This window comes from Ailuropoda melanoleuca, chromosome 1, assembly GCF_002007445.2.
Source record: "Ailuropoda melanoleuca isolate Jingjing chromosome 1, ASM200744v2, whole genome shotgun sequence".
NCBI classification, from domain to species: Eukaryota; Metazoa; Chordata; class Mammalia; order Carnivora; family Ursidae; genus Ailuropoda; species Ailuropoda melanoleuca.
Window position 1 is genome coordinate 189,725,381 of NC_048218.1, and position 22,202 is coordinate 189,747,582.

General features: G+C 40.1%; 1 protein-coding gene across 4 annotated transcripts in view; it reads right to left on the reverse strand.

The window, feature by feature from the left end:
- Positions 1–22,202, reverse strand: part of TNPO3 (transportin 3) — an 83,981-nt gene that overhangs the window by 1,577 nt on the left and 60,202 nt on the right. For all 4 annotated transcript variants that reach the window (XM_002913432.4, XM_019804192.2, XM_019804188.2 and 1 more), the window contains 7 exons: positions 21,528–21,668; positions 17,698–17,814; positions 16,377–16,471; positions 14,849–15,005; positions 13,122–13,289; positions 9,167–9,279; positions 315–406 (listed from right to left, as the gene is read on the reverse strand). In XM_002913432.4, coding sequence (XP_002913478.1) covers positions 346–406; positions 9,167–9,279; positions 13,122–13,289; positions 14,849–15,005; positions 16,377–16,471; positions 17,698–17,814; positions 21,528–21,668 — 852 coding nt within the window. In that variant the 3' untranslated portion in view covers positions 315–345. The remainder of the gene's footprint in view (positions 1–314; positions 407–9,166; positions 9,280–13,121; positions 13,290–14,848; positions 15,006–16,376; positions 16,472–17,697; positions 17,815–21,527; positions 21,669–22,202) is intronic.

Here is a 22,202-nt window from a genome sequence, read left to right on the forward strand (position 1 = left end):
TTAAAAAGTACTTACTTGTTTGTTAACATACACACTTATCATCCTAAAGTGAGAGGAGGAATTTTTTTGTGGTCTCCTACAATAATAACTTTCCTATGGGGGTGAAGATGGTATCCAAAAGCAGCTGACAATTATCTGGCTGCCTTGACCCAAGCAAACCAGGGTCCTGCATTTTTTAACTGTTCAGTAGTGTTAAATTGTTAAGTCCTTCCCTAACCACCTACAATATAAGTCTCATGATGGGCATTAAAACCTACGCCATCCCCAAGGGCTCCCGACAGCCAGGGAAAAAGCCGGGAACCATAACCACTCACCTGGGTGACAGGCACAGTGCGGGAGTGTGAGCTATCGAAACAACCTGGTGAAGTCTCGCAAGGCCCAGCAAACCTGTTTACATTCCTCAGCACTGGAAAAGAAAAGGGAGGTTGGCCCCTGATGAGAAAGATGTAATATGCTGAAAACAACAACAACACTGAGGTCCACCAAGAACTATCTTAGCCCTGCTTGAAGCCCTCTCCATTGTCTCTTGATTCTGCTTCTGATCTTTCTGTAACTCAAGGGCAAATATTAACTACTGCATGTGAGAATAATTATAAGCTGGATGGTCCCTAAAGAGTGGCTGTGGAGACAAAGTGCTTTGGTTTGAATCTTGGCTCCAGCACTCTTGGATGAGTTACCAAGCTGCTTTGTGGCCACATCTGCTACCTTACCTTATAATGTCTGGAGGATTAAGTCAGTTCAACACTTGGTTGAAGTCCCTGACATAAATACAAGAAAGCCAGAACGCCCAAATAAAAAAAGCAAGCATATTCACCTAAGGCTGATAATTTTAACTCTATGAGCTGAGCTAACTTAGTAAGTACCCTGGTTTCCTCATTCTCTTCCAAAGGCAGATTTTGTTTACAAAGCCCATTCCGGCAACTAAGTCTCTATCAGTCATTGATTTTCTAGTTGGACAGGCTGCTTAGGGTTTCCACTTGTGGGAGGAGAACAGAGAGGAGAGAGGAAAGGGTTAAAGCATGTAGACAGGCGGGAGGAAGCAGGACTTGGTCCTCAGGAAAGCACTGAGATGGGGCTTGAATAGCCCACTGTTCACCTGACCCTATTTTTTCAAAAGGCCTCCTTTGTCCAAAACTGCCACCGAGAAATCAGTTGATGCCCACTCGTTCTTTTGTGTCAGTCTTCAGCAGGTTCTGGTAACTGAACATAAAGCTAAGCTAAAAACAGTGGAAGAAGAACTTTCAAATATGCTCATTCTTCTGTGACCCTCTCTGTCTCAGAAAAATTCAAGGATCACAGCCTACCACCTAAGATGCAATGTTAGAAGAATGAGCTCTCTCCTTCTCATAATGGTTAAACACCAGGGGAGGGAACTGCTAACAGTGGTTCCACAGAAAAGAAGGTGAAAGGAGAGCTATCTCCTTAGTGCCTACATCTGGACTTTACCACCTATTTATTGTAAGGTCTGAAACCTCATTAAGAACCTTGATTCAGACCCCAAGATTTGATTCAACAGAATATTCTAGAAACTTTCTCCAGTCTCTCTCCATCCTAAAAATGTAATGAAAATGATGAAGTCTTCTGGTTTCATTGAAATTCTGCCATTTGTGAATTTAACATGCTTCAATATAACCACTACCTTCCCTCAGTCTATTTCTAAATCTATACTGACTATTAAGGAGGGAGCTGGCTGGAGAGCACATATCACTCATGCTCCTACTGTCACAAAGGAAGAAGATATGTAGCCCAAGAGAAGCCACCGTGTGGCATGTTATCATAAGGAACTACAACAGTAAGAAACAGTTAAATGTGAGGCAACAATGGAGATTTAAGATTCTTCTACCCTTCTTCCACCCTTCGTGTGATCCGGAAAAGAAACAATAACTCCATCCTTCACCTCTCTTGTGACACAGGAGAAAAAGTGCCAAAACCAGAATGCAAGTTCGGAGAACTGTGTGAATGAGCCAGGATGAAAGTGGCATAGGCCGGCACCTCGAGTCAGCTCAGCTCTGCTTCCAGTCCTGTGGGCAACTGCTCTGGCGTCCAGAGCCTCAGCCAAATGTTTAATGTGTCCTTGATTAGGCCCAAAGAAATGGATTAAAAAAGCCCACCAAACTTATAAACCACAACTATTTTCTGTTTTCCGCCTCGGTCCTTCTGGCATTTATTTTCTATTTCATCTCATTTCATTCATTTATTTAAAATGGCCACTATCGGGGTGCCTCGGTGGCTCAGTCTGTTGGGCATCTCTGCCTTCCGCTCAGGTCACGATCCCAGGGTCCTGGGATCAAGCCCCACATCCGGCTCCCTGCTCACCAGGAGTCTGCTTCTTCCTCTCTCCCCTGCTCATGCTCTGTCTCTTGCTCTCTCTCAAATAAATAAATAAATAAATAAATAAATAAAATCTTTTTTTTTTAAAGTTCTAAAAAAGAATTAAAAAAGTAAAATGGCCACTATTTTCTAGATTCTATTTTCTGGCTGCTAGTCCCATATTCCTGATCCTTTCACCATACTTCTGAATACTTTAATCGTGACTGTTCCCCAAGCCCTGTAGTCCTAGTGTTGTGCTGAGAAATACAGCTCTTCTCACCTAATGTTCGTGGATAATGGAGAGTAACCAAGCTCTAACCAACGACTTGAGCAAGAAGACACCTCCATACTGGCTTCTAACTCTAGATCAATGCTTCCTTTATTCAACATCTTCTGACCTTGAGATTCTCACGCAAGTGGTAAGAGTTAAAGAATAAATATCAATGAGGGAAAACACGGGAAATGGGAAATGATGGCAGGATTTCTTCTAGTCATAATTAGTGGTGTTTGGAGAGCAAGAATGATATTTCAGAATGGAAAAACCTCAGCTTTCTTCAAGCTGACCAACTAAAAATGTTAGGGAATTAATTACCAGTACCATTTGAAAAACAGGCTTGGACTTGCTGAAATGAAACTGAACCAGTTTACCCTCCCTGTTAGGATAGCAAACAAAGCAGCATGTTGAGGCAGGAATTACAGGACCTTACAACCAAAAGGGAGACTGAGTCATGCATGGAACAGAAGGTTCAAGAGCAAAATGCATACTAGAGAAAGAGAATTACTACAAGGAGGTGAGCAATCTCGAACCTTTTCTCTAGTACCTCAACATTACCTCTCTTCTGTTCATTTCCCACCACTGTGTCGCAGCCTACTACAGGAGGAGCTGCAGAACTTGTTCCACAATGAGAGATCAAGGAGGCCAGGCTGGGAGGGCACCTTACTTCCCCATTCATAGAGCAAATGTCACAGATTTTTTTTTTCGGTAGCATTCCACTATTTGGGTTCCTTTTCTGTGCCACTCAATTTTCCTTAAAGGAGGGAATGTCCATGACTTTTCAGACTTATTCTATGGTTCTACCTATCACAGATTAGCCCAGATATGGGAATACAGGTTTGGTGGAGACTTATTCTAGAATGTGTGGGTGGTTGCCTTAGAGCTGGCAGGAGACATGCTCCAGCTAGCTTTGCAAGTGCATAAGGACATTCCAGCAGGTTCTTTTCCAAGGAGAAAGTTAACATTCATTGATCAACTACTACATACCAAATCATTAGATTTCCACTTGATATCTCAACCCCTTATGAATAAGACAGGTATTACTAACCCTGTTTTACAGATGAACAGGCCGAGCGTTCAGTAAGTGGCAAGATTCATGCCAACATCCTTGACTCTAAGCCTAGTCCTTTGAGCGTTCTCTCTAGGCTCCCTTTGCTTTAAGGAAATTAGAGCCAATATTATCCTGCCCTTCTACTGACCAATACGAGATGGAACAGAGCAAAACAGAAGCAGAAGCAGCTATTACACTCTTTTCCTTGAGACTGCTTAGAGGTGGAATACTACTTCTACTGGGAAGATTCACACTAAAAAGAAATAAAATAATTTTGTAAAGTCATCACAGTCAATATACACCTACTTAAAGGAAGGCAAATTCCCTTCTGGCAAAATATGTCATGAAGGTAGTCACATGCCATTTTTTGGTCATGCATGTCACTTGATCTATGGCCAAAAATCAGTTACTTCTGGGACATGAAGTTAAGCCACTTTTGGTAAGCTACAAAATAACAGCACTCATAGATTTGGAATTTTAACAAATGAGCAAAATTATTGGAGAAACTCCTGGAGATCAGAAAGTAAACCATTTTGGAAAGTAAGATTAAGAAATTAAGTCTCAGAAAAGAAGATTAGCTCTTGTACCACCATGTACAATTTATTTTCTCCCCTTTTACTTTTTTTAAAAGATTTTATTTATTTGAGAGAGAGAGCAAGCACGTGGAAAGAGAAAGAGAGAGAGAGAGCCCACGCACTCAGCACAGGCAGGGGGAAGGGCAGAGGAAGAGGGACAAGCAGGCTCCCCGCTGAGCACTGAAGCCTGAGGAGACTCGAGAAGACTGGGAGATCATGATCTGAGCTGAAGTCAGATGCTTAACCGACTGAGCCACTCAGGCGCCCCTCTCCCCCTTTAAAAAACTAGGTCTGGTTTATAAATGTACACCACATACTCGTGAAAAAAATGAAAATAGTACAGAAAATTATGAAATAAAAAGTAAAAGTCTTTCTTCCCCTCCCATTCTGGTCCTAGCTGTCTATCTCTCCAGAAATAAATAAATAATAAAACAGCTTTTAAAAGTGCAAGTTGGTTCACTTACAACAACATCAAAAAGAATGTAATACTTAAACTACAAAATGTTGCTGAAAGAAACTAAAGACACCAATAAATGCAAAGCCATCTCCTGTTCATGGACTGGAAGACTTGATTTTGTTAGGATGTCAACACTACTCAAATTGATCTACAGATTTAATGTAATCCCTATCAAAAATCCTACCAACATTTTTTGTGAAAACAGAAAAAAATCTATCCTAAAATTCGTATGGAATCTCAAAAGGCCCCGAATACTCCAAATAACCTTGGACAAAGAACAAAGTTGGGGGTCTCACACTTCCTAATTTCAAAATTATTACAAAGACATGGTAATCAAAACAGTATTGTCCCGACATAAAGTCAGACACAGAGATCAATGGAATAGAACAGAGGGCCCCAAAATAAATCCCTCGCATATACGGTAAAATGACTTTCAATAAGGGTGCCAAGACCATTCAGTGGGGAAAAGGACAGTGCTGGAAATTCTTTTCAGTCCAAAGGAAGTGAAAGCAGGGTCTTTTTTTTTTTTTTTTTTTTAAAGCTGGGGAGGGGCAGAGAAGGAGAGAGAATCTTAAGCAGGTTCCATCCCCACCACAGAACCCAACCTCACAAACCTTGAGATTATGACCTCAGTAGAAATCAAGAGTTGGGACACTTAACTGACTGAGCCACCCAGGCACCCCGAAAGCAGGGTCTTGAAGAGATATTTGTACACCCATGTTCACAGCACCATTATTTACAATAGCCAAGAGGTAGAAGCAATCCAAACNCGGTAGCATTCCACTATTTGGGTTCCTTTTCTGTGCCACTCAATTTTCCTTAAAGGAGGGAATGTCCATGACTTTTCAGACTTATTCTATGGTTCTACCTATCACAGATTAGCCCAGATATGGGAATACAGGTTTGGTGGAGACTTATTCTAGAATGTGTGGGTGGTTGCCTTAGAGCTGGCAGGAGACATGCTCCAGCTAGCTTTGCAAGTGCATAAGGACATTCCAGCAGGTTCTTTTCCAAGGAGAAAGTTAACATTCATTGATCAACTACTACATACCAAATCATTAGATTTCCACTTGATATCTCAACCCCTTATGAATAAGACAGGTATTACTAACCCTGTTTTACAGATGAACAGGCCGAGCGTTCAGTAAGTGGCAAGATTCATGCCAACATCCTTGACTCTAAGCCTAGTCCTTTGAGCGTTCTCTCTAGGCTCCCTTTGCTTTAAGGAAATTAGAGCCAATATTATCCTGCCCTTCTACTGACCAATACGAGATGGAACAGAGCAAAACAGAAGCAGAAGCAGCTATTACACTCTTTTCCTTGAGACTGCTTAGAGGTGGAATACTACTTCTACTGGGAAGATTCACACTAAAAAGAAATAAAATAATTTTGTAAAGTCATCACAGTCAATATACACCTACTTAAAGGAAGGCAAATTCCCTTCTGGCAAAATATGTCATGAAGGTAGTCACATGCCATTTTTTGGTCATGCATGTCACTTGATCTATGGCCAAAAATCAGTTACTTCTGGGACATGAAGTTAAGCCACTTTTGGTAAGCTACAAAATAACAGCACTCATAGATTTGGAATTTTAACAAATGAGCAAAATTATTGGAGAAACTCCTGGAGATCAGAAAGTAAACCATTTTGGAAAGTAAGATTAAAATTAAGTCTCAGAAAAGAAGATTAGCTCTTGTACCACCATGTACAATTTATTTTCTCCCCTTTTACTTTTTTTAAAAGATTTTATTTATTTGAGAGAGAGAGCAAGCACGTGGAAAGAGAAAGAGAGAGAGAGAGCCCACGCACTCAGCACAGGCAGGGGGAAGGGCAGAGGAAGAGGGACAAGCAGGCTCCCCGCTGAGCACTGAAGCCTGAGGAGACTCGAGAAGACTGGGAGATCATGATCTGAGCTGAAGTCAGACGCTTAACCGACTGAGCCACTCAGGCGCCCCTCTCCCCCTTTAAAAAACTAGGTCTGGTTTATAAATGTATACCACATACTCGTGAAAAAAATGAAAATAGTACAGAAAATTATGAAATAAAAAGTAAAAGTCTTTCTTCCCCTCCCATTCTGGTCCTAGCTGTCTATCTCTCCAGAAATAAATAAATAATAAAACAGCTTTTAAAAGTGCAAGTTGGTTCACTTACAACAACATCAAAAAGAATGTAATACTTAAACTACAAAATGTTGCTGAAAGAAACTAAAGACACCAATAAATGCAAAGCCATCTCCTGTTCATGGACTGGAAGACTTGATTTTGTTAGGATGTCAACACTACTCAAATTGATCTACAGATTTAATGTAATCCCTATCAAAAATCCTACCAACATTTTTTGTGAAAACAGAAAAAAATCTATCCTAAAATTCGTATGGAATCTCAAAAGGCCCCGAATACTCCAAATAACCTTGGACAAAGAACAAAGTTGGGGGTCTCACACTTCCTAATTTCAAAATTATTACAAAGACATGGTAATCAAAACAGTATTGTCCCGACATAAAGTCAGACACAGAGATCAATGGAATAGAACAGAGGGCCCCAAAATAAATCCCTCGCATATACGGTAAAATGACTTTCAATAAGGGTGCCAAGACCATTCAGTGGGGAAAAGGACAGTGCTGGAAATTCTTTTCAGTCCAAAGGAAGTGAAAGCAGGGTCTTTTTTTTTTTTTTTTTTAAAGCTGGGGAGGGGCAGAGAAGGAGAGAGAATCTTAAGCAGGTTCCATCCCCACCACAGAACCCAACCTCACAAACCTTGAGATTATGACCTCAGTAGAAATCAAGAGTTGGGACACTTAACTGACTGAGCCACCCAGGCACCCCGAAAGCAGGGTCTTGAAGAGATATTTGTACACCCATGTTCACAGCACCATTATTTACAATAGCCAAGAGGTAGAAGCAATCCAAACGTCCACCGATAGATGAATGAATAAAATGTAGTATATACAAAAAATGGAATGTTATCCAAGCCTTAAAAAGGAAGGAAATTCTGACAAATGCTACAACATGGATGAACCTTGAGAACATTACAATGAGTCACAAAAGGACAAATACTGTATGATTTCACTTATATGAGGCACCTAGAGTAGTCAAGTCATAAACAGAAAGTAGAGTGGTGGCTGCTGGGGGCTGGGGAATGGGAGAAGGGGGAGCTGCTGTTTTATGGGTATAGTTTCGGTTTTATAAGATGAACAAAATTCTGGAAATTGATGGCACAACAATGTGAATGTACTTAACACTACTGAACAGTATACTTGAGAATGGTTAAAATGATCAATTCTATGTATATTTTATCATGATTAGAAAGTTAAGAAATTGTCAGTACAAGTTGGGTTATAGGACACTGTTATTTTTTCCCTTTATAATATACCTTACATATATTTCTGTATCATGACATGCATATTTTTGCTCCTTCTCTTCTAGTGCCTATTTATTTATATTCTGTTAATTATTTAACCATTCTCTATTGATGAACAATTCAAATATTTTCAGTGTTTTTTCACTATTACCAAACCTTACTGCAAGACTCATTCTCAGACCTGTAAATCATTTCCACTACTGTATGAATATAAGCCAATGCTTAAAACGTTGGCAAAATTCTAGAGATTCTAGATATATAAAAAAAGGTGTATCAGGGCAAGGTAGCACACAGTTAACAAAAGACTCCTTAATTTGCTATCATTAACACCATCAAAAGCCATAAAAATCTCATAACCTTTGACTCAGTGATTGCATTTTAAGGAAAACAGTCAAAAGGAAAAGGCTAGAGTTTTAATATTATCTGTAATACTAAAAAATAATCTAAATGTCTACTAATAGAGGCACTTTATGGAAATAAAGCATCACTTTTTTGGCTATAAAGTAGTAATTAGACTACGTAGTGACGCTTAAAACGTTTACTATGTTCACAGTAAAAAAATACGTATACTTAACATTTTACTAAGCTGTAAACAAGCAGCTCATGGGCCTAATGCATCTCAGAGAGGTATTTTGTTTGGCCTGCATGAAATTAGAATTTCAGGATCCTTAGATACAGTGAAAATTTTCCAGTTCACTGCAGTTTACATCATCTCTGTTTTACAACTAATGCTTCTCTTATTCACACCTGTATTTCTGACCCCTGAATATGGCTGAGAACAGAGGACTTCAGAAAGATAAAGACAGATCTTGTGAAGGGTAGTGGGCTGATGAATGCATTTTTCTTTTGGAAGAAATAACACTTCCACTTACCCATTAAGATTTTATACCAGTTAATAAAATTGTACAGTAAAACTGCTGCACACCCACAAAGCATGGTGGTATTTCCCTCAGATTGGCTTCTAATGTCAATTTGGGCAATTCAATGCTAAACAGATACTAAACTGTGAATTTACAAAGGTACACAAAAATCATACTCCTGGGTAAATTTGGTATAAGAAACAAAGATTTATTTTTTCTGCACGCCCATTTCTGTTCACATTAAAAAAACACAACAAAAAAACCCCCACATCACTCACCTAGTGACTTGTTTGTGGAAATCTGTAAGTTGTTTATGTGTCACTGTGACCGCTCCCACGGTTGTCTCCTTTGGCAAACCTTTCAAGGAGTTCTCTAACCATCGACAAAAAGTCTGTGCAGAGAGACGGTAAGAATTTTAAGAGGAGACAGGACTTCCTCAACTGGACCCTACAAATAATAAAACCTGCAGGTTTTTCTTAGCAGCATCAGCTCTTCCAGACTTGGAAGTAAGTAAAGGAATTAACAAAAGCACTACTATCTTTAGGCCTTCCAACCCTCTGGGGTTTGGAATCGTCTACAAAGGCAAACCTAGACTTCCCTTCAAAGGTATAGCAGGCATCATTTAAGAAAGCCCTTCTCTACCTTGAAGTGAAGTCTCTTTTGGATGAGACTATTGTTCTGTTTCTGTCATTAAACTTCCGTAATATTTCAAAAATTAAACAGCTGCCGAAAACTCTTGAGTGTAAAGATCGAAGGCAACCTACAGCAAAAGTTCAGTACCTCAAAGAGCAAGGACAAAAAGTATAGTTAAGTAAACATGTCAAAGAATACATACATAATATGAATCCAGGGTCTAAAGGATTTTAAGGTCAACTCTCAGTAGAACAGTCATAACCAGTCAGCTCCTCTGTGATACCTGCCTTTCTTTGGGTCAGAAAATTTTGCTGCTCACTCTGGCTGCTACTTAAAAGAATGTTACTGGGGTGCCTGGATGGCTCGTTGGGTTGAGCGTCCCACTCTTGGTTTCGGTTCAGGTCGTGATCTGATGGGTTGTGGGATCCACTGCTCAACAGGGAGTCTGCTTGGGATTCTCTTTCTCTCCCTTCTGTGCCTCCCCCACTTGTACACACTTTCACTCTCAAATAAATAAATCTTTTAAAAAATGTTGTAAAAGAATATTATTTACTTCTGAGCATAGTCTCTTTATACCTTTCATATGTACAAAAACTGTCTACCCCTACCCCCCTTCCTTCCTTCCTCTTCAAACTAAAAATCGAATTCTAGAGACTTTCTCTGGGTTATTTTCAGTTGAACTGTTCTTTGAGTTAGCTCTAACTTTCCATGCCTTTCTTAAGTAGGGTGTACACTTTGGTCATAGTTTTCAGCAATGAAATAACCTTTGTAACAAAAATTTTTCACGTTATATATTCCCCCATTATGTTAATTCATGAAAACAAACCAGAGCAAAAGTAAATATTACATTATAAATGCGTAAGAAGTACTGCATAATTCTCCAAATGTTGGCCCCCAAGGAAGGGGGGAATGTCTTCCCCAAGGAAGACAACACTCTACACTAAGACAAACAAGGAGGGGCAAGAGATTCAGGAAGAACCCTTAACTGATAAAAGTTTTGGCATCCAAAAACAGCCTATGAGTTAAGTACAATGCAGCCCTGAACAAGAACAATAAGAAACAAAACCAAAAAGCAAAACTAATCAGCTAGCACACAATGGGGCTCATCATCTTCTAATTAGGGAATCTGAGAAATCTGGTTGAAAACTCTGAATAAATTTGCCACAGATGTGTATCCAACAAAGAAGGTAAGGGTTTAAATAGTATATTCAAATCACCCAACAAAGCTGATATGCCATCTTCTATTAAAAAATCCCTGGGGTGCCTGGGTGGCACAGCGGTTAGGCGTCTGCCTTCGGCTCAGGGCGTGATCCCAGAGTCCTGGGATCGAGCCCCACATCAGGCTCCTCTGCTATGAGCCTGCTTCTTCCTCTCCCACTCCTCCTGCTTGTGTTCCCTCTCTCGCTGGCTGTCTCTATCTCTGTCAAATAAATAAATAAAATCTTAAAAAAAAAAAATCCCTGTTGAATTCTGAAAATGGTGTGATTGAGAAAGTGCTCAAGAATGCAAATTTTCTTTGGGCTTACATCCTTAGAATTTCAATCAGTTTACAGGGTGTGGACAACTATATTTATGTTAAGAGTTCCTTTACAAAAACTCAGTAGTAAGCTGATGTTTACAGAAAACAATCACTTTAAATTGCTTGACACCATTCTGTGGGTATCTATCTATATAGTAAACTCTTATGAGCCCATGGCTATCTAGTTTCTGTTCCTGCCTCAACCTGCTGTTCTAATTTTCCTCCTCTGTTAGCACTTAACCATATGTTTACAAATCAAGAATGTTTTAATTTTTAGTCATTTTTTAAAAGTTTTTTTTATCCATTTATTTGAGAGAGAGAGAGAAAGAGAGAGAGGGAGAGAACAAGCAGGGGGAAAGGTCAGAGGGAGAAGCAAACTCCCTGCTGAGCAGGGAGCCCGACACAGAACTCGATCTCAGGACCCTGAGATCATAACCTGAGCTGAAGGTAGCTGCTTAACTGACCAAGTTACCCAGGTGCCCCACAAATGTTTTTATAAAGTTAAATTAACATATATTTTCTATTACCTGGGAACCAAGTATGTTTGTAAAAAGTAACAGTATGGAAATTTAATTTCTCATGTCAAGGACTTTTGTAATTAAACGTGTTGGCACTGAGGGGTTCACTGAGTACTTTCCTTAGGAAAACACAGAAATATAGCCGGATCAGATTGAAACAGAACATGCTGAACAACTAGCAACAGGAACTGTAGATGCTAGGCATTCCTGAAGCATTTGAGCTTACATGGAACAACGGCAGAGCTACCTGATGAAACCAAAGTCACATAGGAGCCTCGCGAGTTTGATATCTAAGAATTAGGGGTGCCTGGGTGGCACAGTCGGTTAAGTGTCCAACTCTTGGTTGGGCTCAGATTGTGAGATCGAGCCCCGTGTTGGGCTCTGCCCTCAGCTCAGGGTCTGCTTTAGAATTCTCTCTTCCTCTCCCTCTGCCCTCCTATTTGTGCCCTCTCTCTCTCTCTCTCTCAAATAAACAGATCTTAAAAATAAAGTTCATGAGGCTGTTTTGGAAGATAAACCTGAAGAAAATGTTAGAAATTTATCAAGCCTACATGTGACCACCTTTCACTTCAGCCAAAGATCAGGTAAAGCATGTGCTCACTAAGACAATATAAACTAATCACTGAATTTTGGAGATGAACACACAAATCCAAGGCAGAACTTTTGGCTCAGTAACATCAGAATCCAACAGTAAAGGTGTACTCTGTTTCGTGAAACTGCTGAAGTTGAGGCTAACAACTGTCATCAATGATACAAAGTAAGAGACAACATTAAGATGTACATGGACTTAAAAGTTACAATAAACTTGTGCATCTGGATTTTTCTGTGGTTCTGGAAGATAGCTCACTTTAACTAGAACTGTGTGCCTTCCTAAACTATTTTTATATTAATATTAAAAATTATAAATCCTATTTAAAAAATAACCTATAAGCTATATATACTTTACCACTATGCCCAAAACTTTCATGCAGTACACATAACCTGATTTATGATCATGTGGCCCAGCACTGAAATTACTTGGGCATTACTGGACAGCCTAAAAAAAACTTCCATGCTCAGGTGATAAATGCCCTGGATCAAGAATTGAAACAAGATGCAAATTAATCCAAAGGAGAAATCCAAGTGTGTACTGTGAGCTGATTTTCTGCTTCTGTATCCCCAAATGCTCTGGCTAGATTTATTACCAAGGAAAACCATACAGTACTATCTAAGGAGCTTGGAGTGAATGCACTTCTTGAATAACCTGTACCACCATGTAACTGATACATACCCATCTCTCACAAGTGAACAAATTTCTCACTGGCCAGCTACACAGCTCAATTCAATGCTTAGTATTCACTTTAGGTAAACAAACCCTGTGACAGTGACGCCAACATGCTTTCAAAAACCTAATAATGAATTACTGGCCTTCTATAGGCCCCTGCATCCAATAATTAAACTTAGCAATATGCCTAGATTAGGTTCCATGGATATACAACACAGCTGGTTTCAAAGTTATAGCCTGCCTCCAGGAACCAAAGTTTAAGGACTGTGAGAATGGGTTCTTCATGAAAACAATCTTACCGGTCTGTCAACCTGCATGATCTCCCAGAGCACTTCAGCCACATCAGGCAGGGTGTAGGGAGGGAGACAAAAGCAGCATGTGTGGAGCAGCTGGCTAACAAGCTGCTGTCCGAGCTGGTTCATCACCTGTCCAATCAGTTCTTTCCGTAATTCAAAGTCTTCTTCGTGCTATAAGGAAACAAGAGCAAAAGATGAATTCTTTTTTTTTTTTTTAAAGATTTTATTTATTTATTTATTTGACAGAGAGAGAGACAGCCAGCGAGAGAGGGAACACAAGCAGGGGGAGTGGGAGAGGAAGAAGCAGGCTCCTAGCGGAGGAGCCTGATGTGGGGCTCAATCCCAGAACGCTGGGATCACGCCCTGAGCCGAAGGCAGATGCTTAACGACTGCGCCACCCAGGCGCCCCCAAAGATGAATTCTAGTTTCAACTCTCCAATCTAATAATTCCTCCTTCCTGGAAAAGAAATATACATAACAGCTAGATTCACAGACTCCACTAAAATATTCTGTCCCGAGGAAGAAAACATTAAGAGTTTAGTATCAAGGAAATGGGCATGGATTTCCGCTGAGATTAACCTTAACCCTTAGATTTTTCATGAATAGAAAGCAGAAGAGAATAATGAGTGAAGGTTGCACGTAGCAATTTTAATTATTTCTCTATGAAAAATAAAGTGTTCCTACTTCCTTTTTTAAAACCAACTGAATAAACAAAGACTTCTATCAGATACCTAATCTTCTCTATCAAAAAAACCTTATTTTCTTCCTTTCTATAGTCTTGAATATACATATATTTCTAATATCTTGAAAAAAATAACTTCTTACAAACTGCTTTTTCACATCTAGTTTTCTTTTTCTTTCTCCTTTTATGACCAAACTTTTTGTTTTTAAGATTTTATTCATTTATTTGACAGAGAGAGAGACAGCCAGAGAGAGAGGGAACATAAGCAGGGGAAGTGGGAGAGGAAGAAGCAGGCTCCTAGCAGAGGAGCCTGATGTGGGGCTCGATCCCAGAACTCTGGGATCACGCCCTGAGCCGAAGGCAAACGCTTAACGACTGCGCCCCCCAGGTGTCCCATGACCAAACTTCTTAAATAATTAGCCCGTTCACGTAGTTGCTTATTTCTTCACTGTTCGCTATTACCTTAAATTCTATCCCACAACATCGAGCCATATCTAACTTTGAAAATTCTGTGAACCATTTTACTACTCTGGCCAAACAGGTCTCTTAATTGTCTAACATACTTAGTACTATCCTGACTTCCTCTATGATTTACGCCCCAGTTAAGACTCTTCTCCCCTCTCTAATCCATCCAAATTCAACCTATATCTGATGGCCCCACTGAGGTCCCTCTTCTTCCAGAAATTAATCCCAACCTGCTTCTGACCAAGCTTTCCCTCCTCTGATCTCATAGCAATCATGACTTTTATCACTCATCTGGCAATCAAATACTGCCTTCCTATTGTTACTTAAATCTTTATATCTGTTTATCTCTTCTACTAAACCCTGAATGACATGGGCGCGGAAATACTTTTAAACTGTTTTATATAGCTTACAGGTACTTACTAGAGGTGGTCTTAAATCTAAGAGTTAATGCTTTGGTTACTGAATGGCATGTACCTACCAATATAGCTCAAATAAGGAGAATCTGGTTTTCCCCTAAGAAATGAAGAAGAGATATAAAAAGGTGATGGGCTGCAAAGAAGAAAGGTACAATGTTTATACTTACATCATTGGCTACCCCTGTATGAATAAGGTCTCGTAGGAACCTCATGACACTGCAATTGGCATCCCGGTGGTCCAGGGTAGTAGAGGCAATGGCCCACTGCAAGATAGGGATGACCACTTGGCTCCTCAGCAAGGTAACAGGGCTACGCTGAATAAACCTGGTGTGGAAAGACAGTGGAAAGAGAGGCTTCGTATAAATGACAGGATTAGGCTCTGCAAGCAGCCAGAGTAAAAGGCAGAACTACAGATGGAGATGGTAAAAAGTTCAGTAGTTGCTATCAGTTGGAGGGTGAGGGAGGGCTGAACAGGGGGAACACATGGAATTTTAGAGTATTAAAACTATTCCATATGATATTATAATGGTAGATACATGTCATTATACATTTGTCCAAATCCATAGAAGGTACACCACCAAGAGTGAATCCTAATGTAAACTATGGACTTTGGGTGATAATGACCTATTAATATAGGTTTATTAACTCCAGAGAAAGACCACTCTGGTGGGAGATATTGATAGTGAGGGAGGCCGTGGGGTTTGGGGGGTGGGTATAGCAGGGGTATATGGGAATTCTCTAAACTTTCCACTCAGCGTCCCATAAGATCTCTCAGACCCTTTAACGTACATGGAGAATCTCCACAAAAAAGATACAATATTTTCCAAATTTACTTCATAATGCTATTTGTGCGAAGAGCATCTCTGTGAATCAGTTTTTCAAGGAACACACACTGGGAAAACAGAGACTAGAGAGTCCACCCAATGTTCTCATATCAACAACAACAAAGGTGTTTCTAACTTGTCCAAAAACTAACCAAAAAAGCATTCAATAGACAATCCTGAAACAGTCAATGCTACTTTGCATTTGTAAGTGATAAAATATACATTAAATGCATAATTACATATACATGTTTTTCATAATTTTTAAATGCTTTTATGTTCATTAACTGATTTGGTTCAAATTCCTTAGCCAGGGACTAAAGAAGGAATTCAAAGGTTTGGCAATAATATAATCAGTATTACTACTGGTAAAAGGAAATTTAGGCAATAATTGGGGTGGAAAGCTGGGGGTAGAACGAGGAAGTGCAGAACAAGACAACTTCTAAGGCATTTTAAAAACCTAAGAATTTTTTACTCTGAGATACGATCATTATCTAAGGATGCCAAGCTTTGCAAAGGAAAAAGCTGAAGTGCAACATGTCATCAGAGCAGGACAGAAAGTTAAAACTACAAGGGATTCTAGAGATTTCCTAGTCAAATTGTTTTTAACAAGCTGGTTTTAACTGTCTTGTGCATGTTCCCTCCTTTGTGATAGAAAACCCGGCTGCTTTACCTTGCTCCCATCCAACTCCTCTTCTTCACTTACAGGGCTATTCCGGTTCACAATTTAACTTTGGGCTACGGATCATTAACCTACCTATATTCCACGAACCTCATTTTACAGAGAAGCAAACAATCAAGTGTTACATGACAAGACGAAGCAGTGATGGGGATAAGCAATAAAAGAAAAGGTTGCTCTTTCAGAAGGACTGACCTGGTGGCCAGCCTAAACAGGTCATCCACAGTGTCAGGGTGATTCTGGAGCCCATTCTGCTGTTCCAGCAGCTGAAAGGTAGGGATGCACAGTGCCTAAAACAGAAGAGTGATTTTAAATAAACTAGCATACAAATCCAACAGCATTCAGACTTGCTAAATATCACAACATATACAAAAAGAACAAAGTGGGGGAAGCACAGATGGGAAAAGAAAAAGACTATGATGAGAATCAGATCAAGAAAAGAGAGAAATCTTTCTCAATTGATACAGTTTTCACATATGAAGTCCACATTTCAGAAAGAGTTGAGGGCATAAATTTTAGTTGATGAAACTGGACAGATGTCATCTCAAAGTTTTAGAAGTTTCTGGGGATGCCTAGCTGGCTCAGTTATGCATCCAACTCTTGATTTCGGCTCAGGTCATGATCTCAGGGAAATGAGAGTGAGCCCTGTGTCTGGAGCCTGCTTAAGATTCTCTCTCTCCATCTTCCCACGTTTCCCCCACAGCTCACTCTCTGTCTTTCTCAGAAAAGAAAGTTTTAGAAGTTTCTGCAAGTAAAGACTGCTTATGTACTAGATATGGTCAAGCCCACTAAAAGAGCAGATGAAGTTTTTATTTTTAAGTTTTAATAATAATATGTCATTTTCGAGTGAGCGTGAGTGGGGGGGGCAGAGGGGGGAAGAGAGAGAATCTTAAGCAGGCTCCACGCCCAGCGCAGAGCCTGATGTGGGACTCGATCTCACAACCCTGAGATCATGGCCTGAGCCAAAATCAAGAGTCGGACACTTAACTGACTGAGCCACCCAGGTGTCCCATGAAATGTCAATTTTAAAGGTAAAGACATCTTATGAAAAGGAGTATCATAAACTCTCTAATATACTTTCCTCCTACGACTAGGAGGGGAAAAAAGCAGTGTATCAGGAGCCTTTTCCAATGCCTGCTACCCTAAGATCATCCCTGCTAGTAAGTGAGCTAGTTCACTGGTTGTTCCAGGCAAGAAACTAAAAATAGAATCATGCTTGAGCTTAGAGATCCTTTGTTTTACATTCATTTGTTCCCTTCACCTCTCAAAAAACCATTACCTCTAGAGAGCACAAATTTGGCAGTAATAACTGTAACAATCCTTACATTCATATGGTCAATCACTCTCTCACTTTCCCAGACATGTCTGTCCAGAGAACAACTAACAAGTTTCTACTATTATAGGAAATCAACATGCCTGGAGGATAAACATAGAGAAGCAAGAGAATTCAAAACATGGTGAAGAATAAACTGCTAAGGCCTTTAATCCCTCTAACATACTCCCCAGGGAAACAGACCTGGAGCATGTCTAGTAGTCCCTGCCGACAGCCCTCTTCCATGCCATATTCATCCACAAGGATACTGCCAAGATATAGGAAACAGGAATGCTGATGTACGTGGTACACATTCACCATCTGTCAAGGGAGAAACCAGGTGTTCAATTCTTTACCCCCCAAAAAGTATCAACTTAGTAAACTGTCAGGAGGAAGAAATTCTGAAGGGCTGGTTTCTTCTCTTTAAGACAATACAGTAAAGCTTGTTGGCAACATTTTTTGAAACACAGGGTTCAATTCTTCGATAATTTTCAAGTACACTCTCCAGAGTCCTTTCAAGCCTTTGACCTTTTATCTTTTCAAAACAATACTGTAAGAGAGATGTATAATACTTCAAGCTGGAAGCCATTAGGATGCTATCATCCAAGCTATTTGCAAAATCCTAGCATAAATCCTAATACCTAAAGGTTGTTCTTATTTGCATTAAAGATTAACTCTTAAAAAAAAAAAGCATATATAGCTATAGCAGGGCTAAAAATACCAAATACCCTTATCCTGAAAGAGACTGTGAAAGCACTGTTTAAATTTTGAGTTGCTTCTAAACCTCTCTATTTAAACTTTGAAGTAAAAAACAGCGTTTCTAATCAAGATACTGGATCTCGAGAGAATAAAAATGTTAATATACATATTTGAATTAAATGACTTATTTAGGATTTTTTCCCTACTCTCCTCCAAAAATTAAGAAGCATCTGTATATTCATCTATTTAAAATGCCATCAAATGTATTGATTTTTTTTTTTCTTTCAAATACAGGGCCTGAAGTCACGACCCTGAGAGCAAGACCTGAGCTGAAATCAAGAATCGGATGCTTAACCGAGTGTACTGATTTCATTATATAAATTCAATTCAATGAATGTGGTGGGGGCTGAAAGACAAAGTGACTGACTCTTCATTATTAACATATACCATGGAATGGGCACGTGATGGGAGCTACGAATCTATTTGGTGTTGTATACTCAAAACTATATGCTGTACTTAATGAATGATTTAAGCTGGTGAATGTTTACTGTCTTTCAGACAGTAAAAAATTCTAGGCTTTACTGGCCATACGATCTGTCTATTCAACTTTGCCACCTTAGCAAATGGCCAATATACAATACTTAAATGAATAAGCATGGCAACCTCTTAGTAAAACTACATTTACAAAACCAGGTAATAGGCCCATTGGTTCTAGTTTGCTGACTTGCGATTTTTGGATTTTAAAAAATACTTTTCATTTTTTCACATATACTGACCTTAGAACACATTTCCTATACAAGGTGCTATTCAACTGGGTTGGGTCACATACTTAAATTAGCAGGAATAAAAAAAAATACCAAAGTCATGAGGGTATCCTCTGACACCAAAGGGGCATTAAATCAAGTTATGTTTGACCCAGAATGTAATACACTGAAGAGGACACATAACCAAAGGCGGAAACACATGCAGTACAAATATATGGTGTCCTCAGGGTAGTAAACGTAAACTTTAATCAAATTCACAATATGAAGGAGGCAGGGCTGTGCATATGCCAACTGATACTGCACTAGCATGATCCTACTTGAGGGTGAGTTCCTCCTTAAGAATGAGGTACCCAGGATAGACAGGCAGGGCAGGGTCACACCTCTGGGGGCAGTCACCACCAACTCTGCTCTCCGTCCTTGGGAGGCCAAACTGTAAATAAAACACAAGCTTCTGCTCACTGCTGTCTGTCCTTGCCCTGGCTGTTCTGGTCTCTCTGACCACTTTGCACAGAGCGAGCCCAGGTTCTGCTTCGCACACAACTGTTCCTCTCCCCTGCTTGCCCCACTGGCCCGGCCGCTCTGCATCCCACCCGCCTCAGCTCTCAGTTGCCACCAAGGAACCGACGCCTCCAAGACCAGCCTCCCTTTGATCCTTCTTGGACACAGAGCTGCCAGGCAGGAGCTAATACTGGCAAGAATAAAGGTGTCGTGAAAACATGTGCCTGATTCATAAAGAGATTCTGACCCAAACCCGACTATATATTGTACAAATGGACACTGCTCCTCATGGGAGGGGTGACTTATTTTCATCATCGTTTTAAATTTTTTTCTTTTTTTTAAAGATTTTATTTATTTATTTGACAGAGATAGAGACAGCCAGCGAGAGAGGGAACACAAGCAGGGGGAGTGGGAGAGGAAGAAGCAGGCTCCCAGCGGAGGAGCCCAACGTGGGGCTCGATCCCAGAACACCGGGATCACGTGCTGAGCCGAAGGCAAACGCTCAACGACTGAGCCACCCAGGCGCCCCTTTAATTTGTTTTCTTATGGGTTTAGGATTTTGAATTTTTATTATTTGTTTGAAAGAAGAATTTAGATTATATCAAGCTAAGTGAGTTCAGCTTGTAAAAAGGCTGTTAAGTTGTGGGTAAAATATGCAAGTGAGAAGAAATATATTATACAAATTCTATATTTAAAAAGCCGGGGTGGGGGAAGGCCTGGGTGGCTCATTCACTTAAGCGTCTGCCTTCAGCTCAGGTCATGATCCCAGGGTCGTGGGATTGAGCCCCACATCGGGCTCCTTGCTCAGCAGAGAGCCTGCTTCTCCCTCTGCCTGCTGCTCTCCCTGCTTGTGCTCTCTCTCTGACAAATAAACAAATTAAAAAACAAAAACAAAAAAAACCCAAAAAACCTGGCTGGCTCAGTTAGTGGAGCATACAACTCTTCATCTCAGGTTTATGAGTTTGAGCCCCATGCTAGGTGTAGAAGTTACTTAAAAAAAAAAAAAAAAAAGGATGAGGCACCTAGGGAGCAGAATTTAAGTGGGCACTCACTGTCAGGGGCAACAACTCAGAGGGTCTGCCTCCTTAAAATCTGCAACACGGATACACTGTCCAGGTAGGAAAAGGTCACTTCAGGCTGGGTGGGAGTGGCCCAGCCTGAAGCTGTGCATTTTCCCCTCAATGCATGGATGCAAAACTTAAGACACTGACTCCAAGTCCTACAAATGTGAAGGCTGACACTTTGCCTTGGTTCAATCTAGTCCTGGCTTTGCTGTAAGGTTAACATCAAATCACTTAGTGATCTAAGTCACTAGTTATAGGCATCTTATATAGAATAGTTCTTGATGTGAATGTGATCTTAGAGAACCTCGCACATTGAGTCACACCATCATAATTACATATCAATCTTGGTGATTATAAAAGAGTCAAACATTTCTTGACAAATTAACAGGCTTATGTGACCAACTGTGGTCGAGATAGAAAAAAATTCCTTTGGGTCAAGAAAAAGCATAATTTGATGTGACACATTTTAAAAAGAAAAATTAGTATAAAAATGCTTAGCACTGATATAGGAGAGCTGAGCGTTAAAGTCATTCTCTTCTTAATTTCACAGTGGAATGTGTCACTATTTAGACTATCACTATACAGAATAGATTACAGGCAGTTTCCCTTAGAGACAACATACCACAGGCACTACTTATTTTTTCAAATATTTTGGAGTTTGTATTTAATAAACACAAAAGTGTTTCATTTCATCAGCAAAGTTTTTTTTCTAAAGACTCCTATATTTCAGGGGTGCCTATATTTCAGGTAGTTCAGTAAGTTAAGCATCTGCCTTCAGCTCAGGTCATGATCTCAGGGTCCTGGGATCGAGCCCCCAGTTGGGCTCCCCGCTCAGCGGAGAGCCTGCTTCTCCCTCTCCCTCTGCCCCTTCCTCTGCTTGTGCTTCCCCGCAACCCCCCACCCCCCGCCGAAACCGCTGAAATAAATAAAATCTTTAAAAAAGAAATGAATAAAGACTCCTACTTCAAATTCTGTACACTTTACATTCTCCCTCTCAGGAAGCACTTACCTGTGTAACTAGTGGCTGCAACAGGGCTGCAGATCCTTTGCCTACACAGCGAACAGCAAAGCGGAGGCACCTGCAACAGCGCTCTACAATCCGATTATCAGCCCGGTGTTTATTTAGAGTCTCAGATAAAACTGGCCATATCTGAGTCAAAAGTCAAAGAGCACAAGAAAGAAAACAATGAACAACTAAGAGCTGAAAAAAATGCTCCCAAGTTGGTAACATCTGATTTAGTTTTCAAATAATTAGGAAAAAGCCTTCTTTGTAGGAAAACATGTAGCCTGAATCTGGTGTGCGTGAGTGCATGCGTGTGTGTGCACGTGAGTGTGCACAGTTTCAATACGCTATCCATCACTAAAACACAGCCACTTCTTAGGAGAAGCACAGTGACTCTTTAGAACTGGAAGAAGAGAATGTCTAACTTCACTGAAAGATAAACTTTGGAATTCCTGATTTAGGATGAAAAGAATTAGTATGAGTTATAGAGGAATAGACAGATGTTTAAAGACAGTTCTGAGTTGGAATACTTTGAATAAAAGGGCAGAAAGTAATGAAATGGCATGATTTGATACTGTCAAACATTTAAGGATACTTGGTGTTTCCCCCCTGAAGTCTGAAAAGCACTTCTCAAAACATGCCTTTTGATCCGCATGTTACCCTCAGTGAAAATAGCAGAGG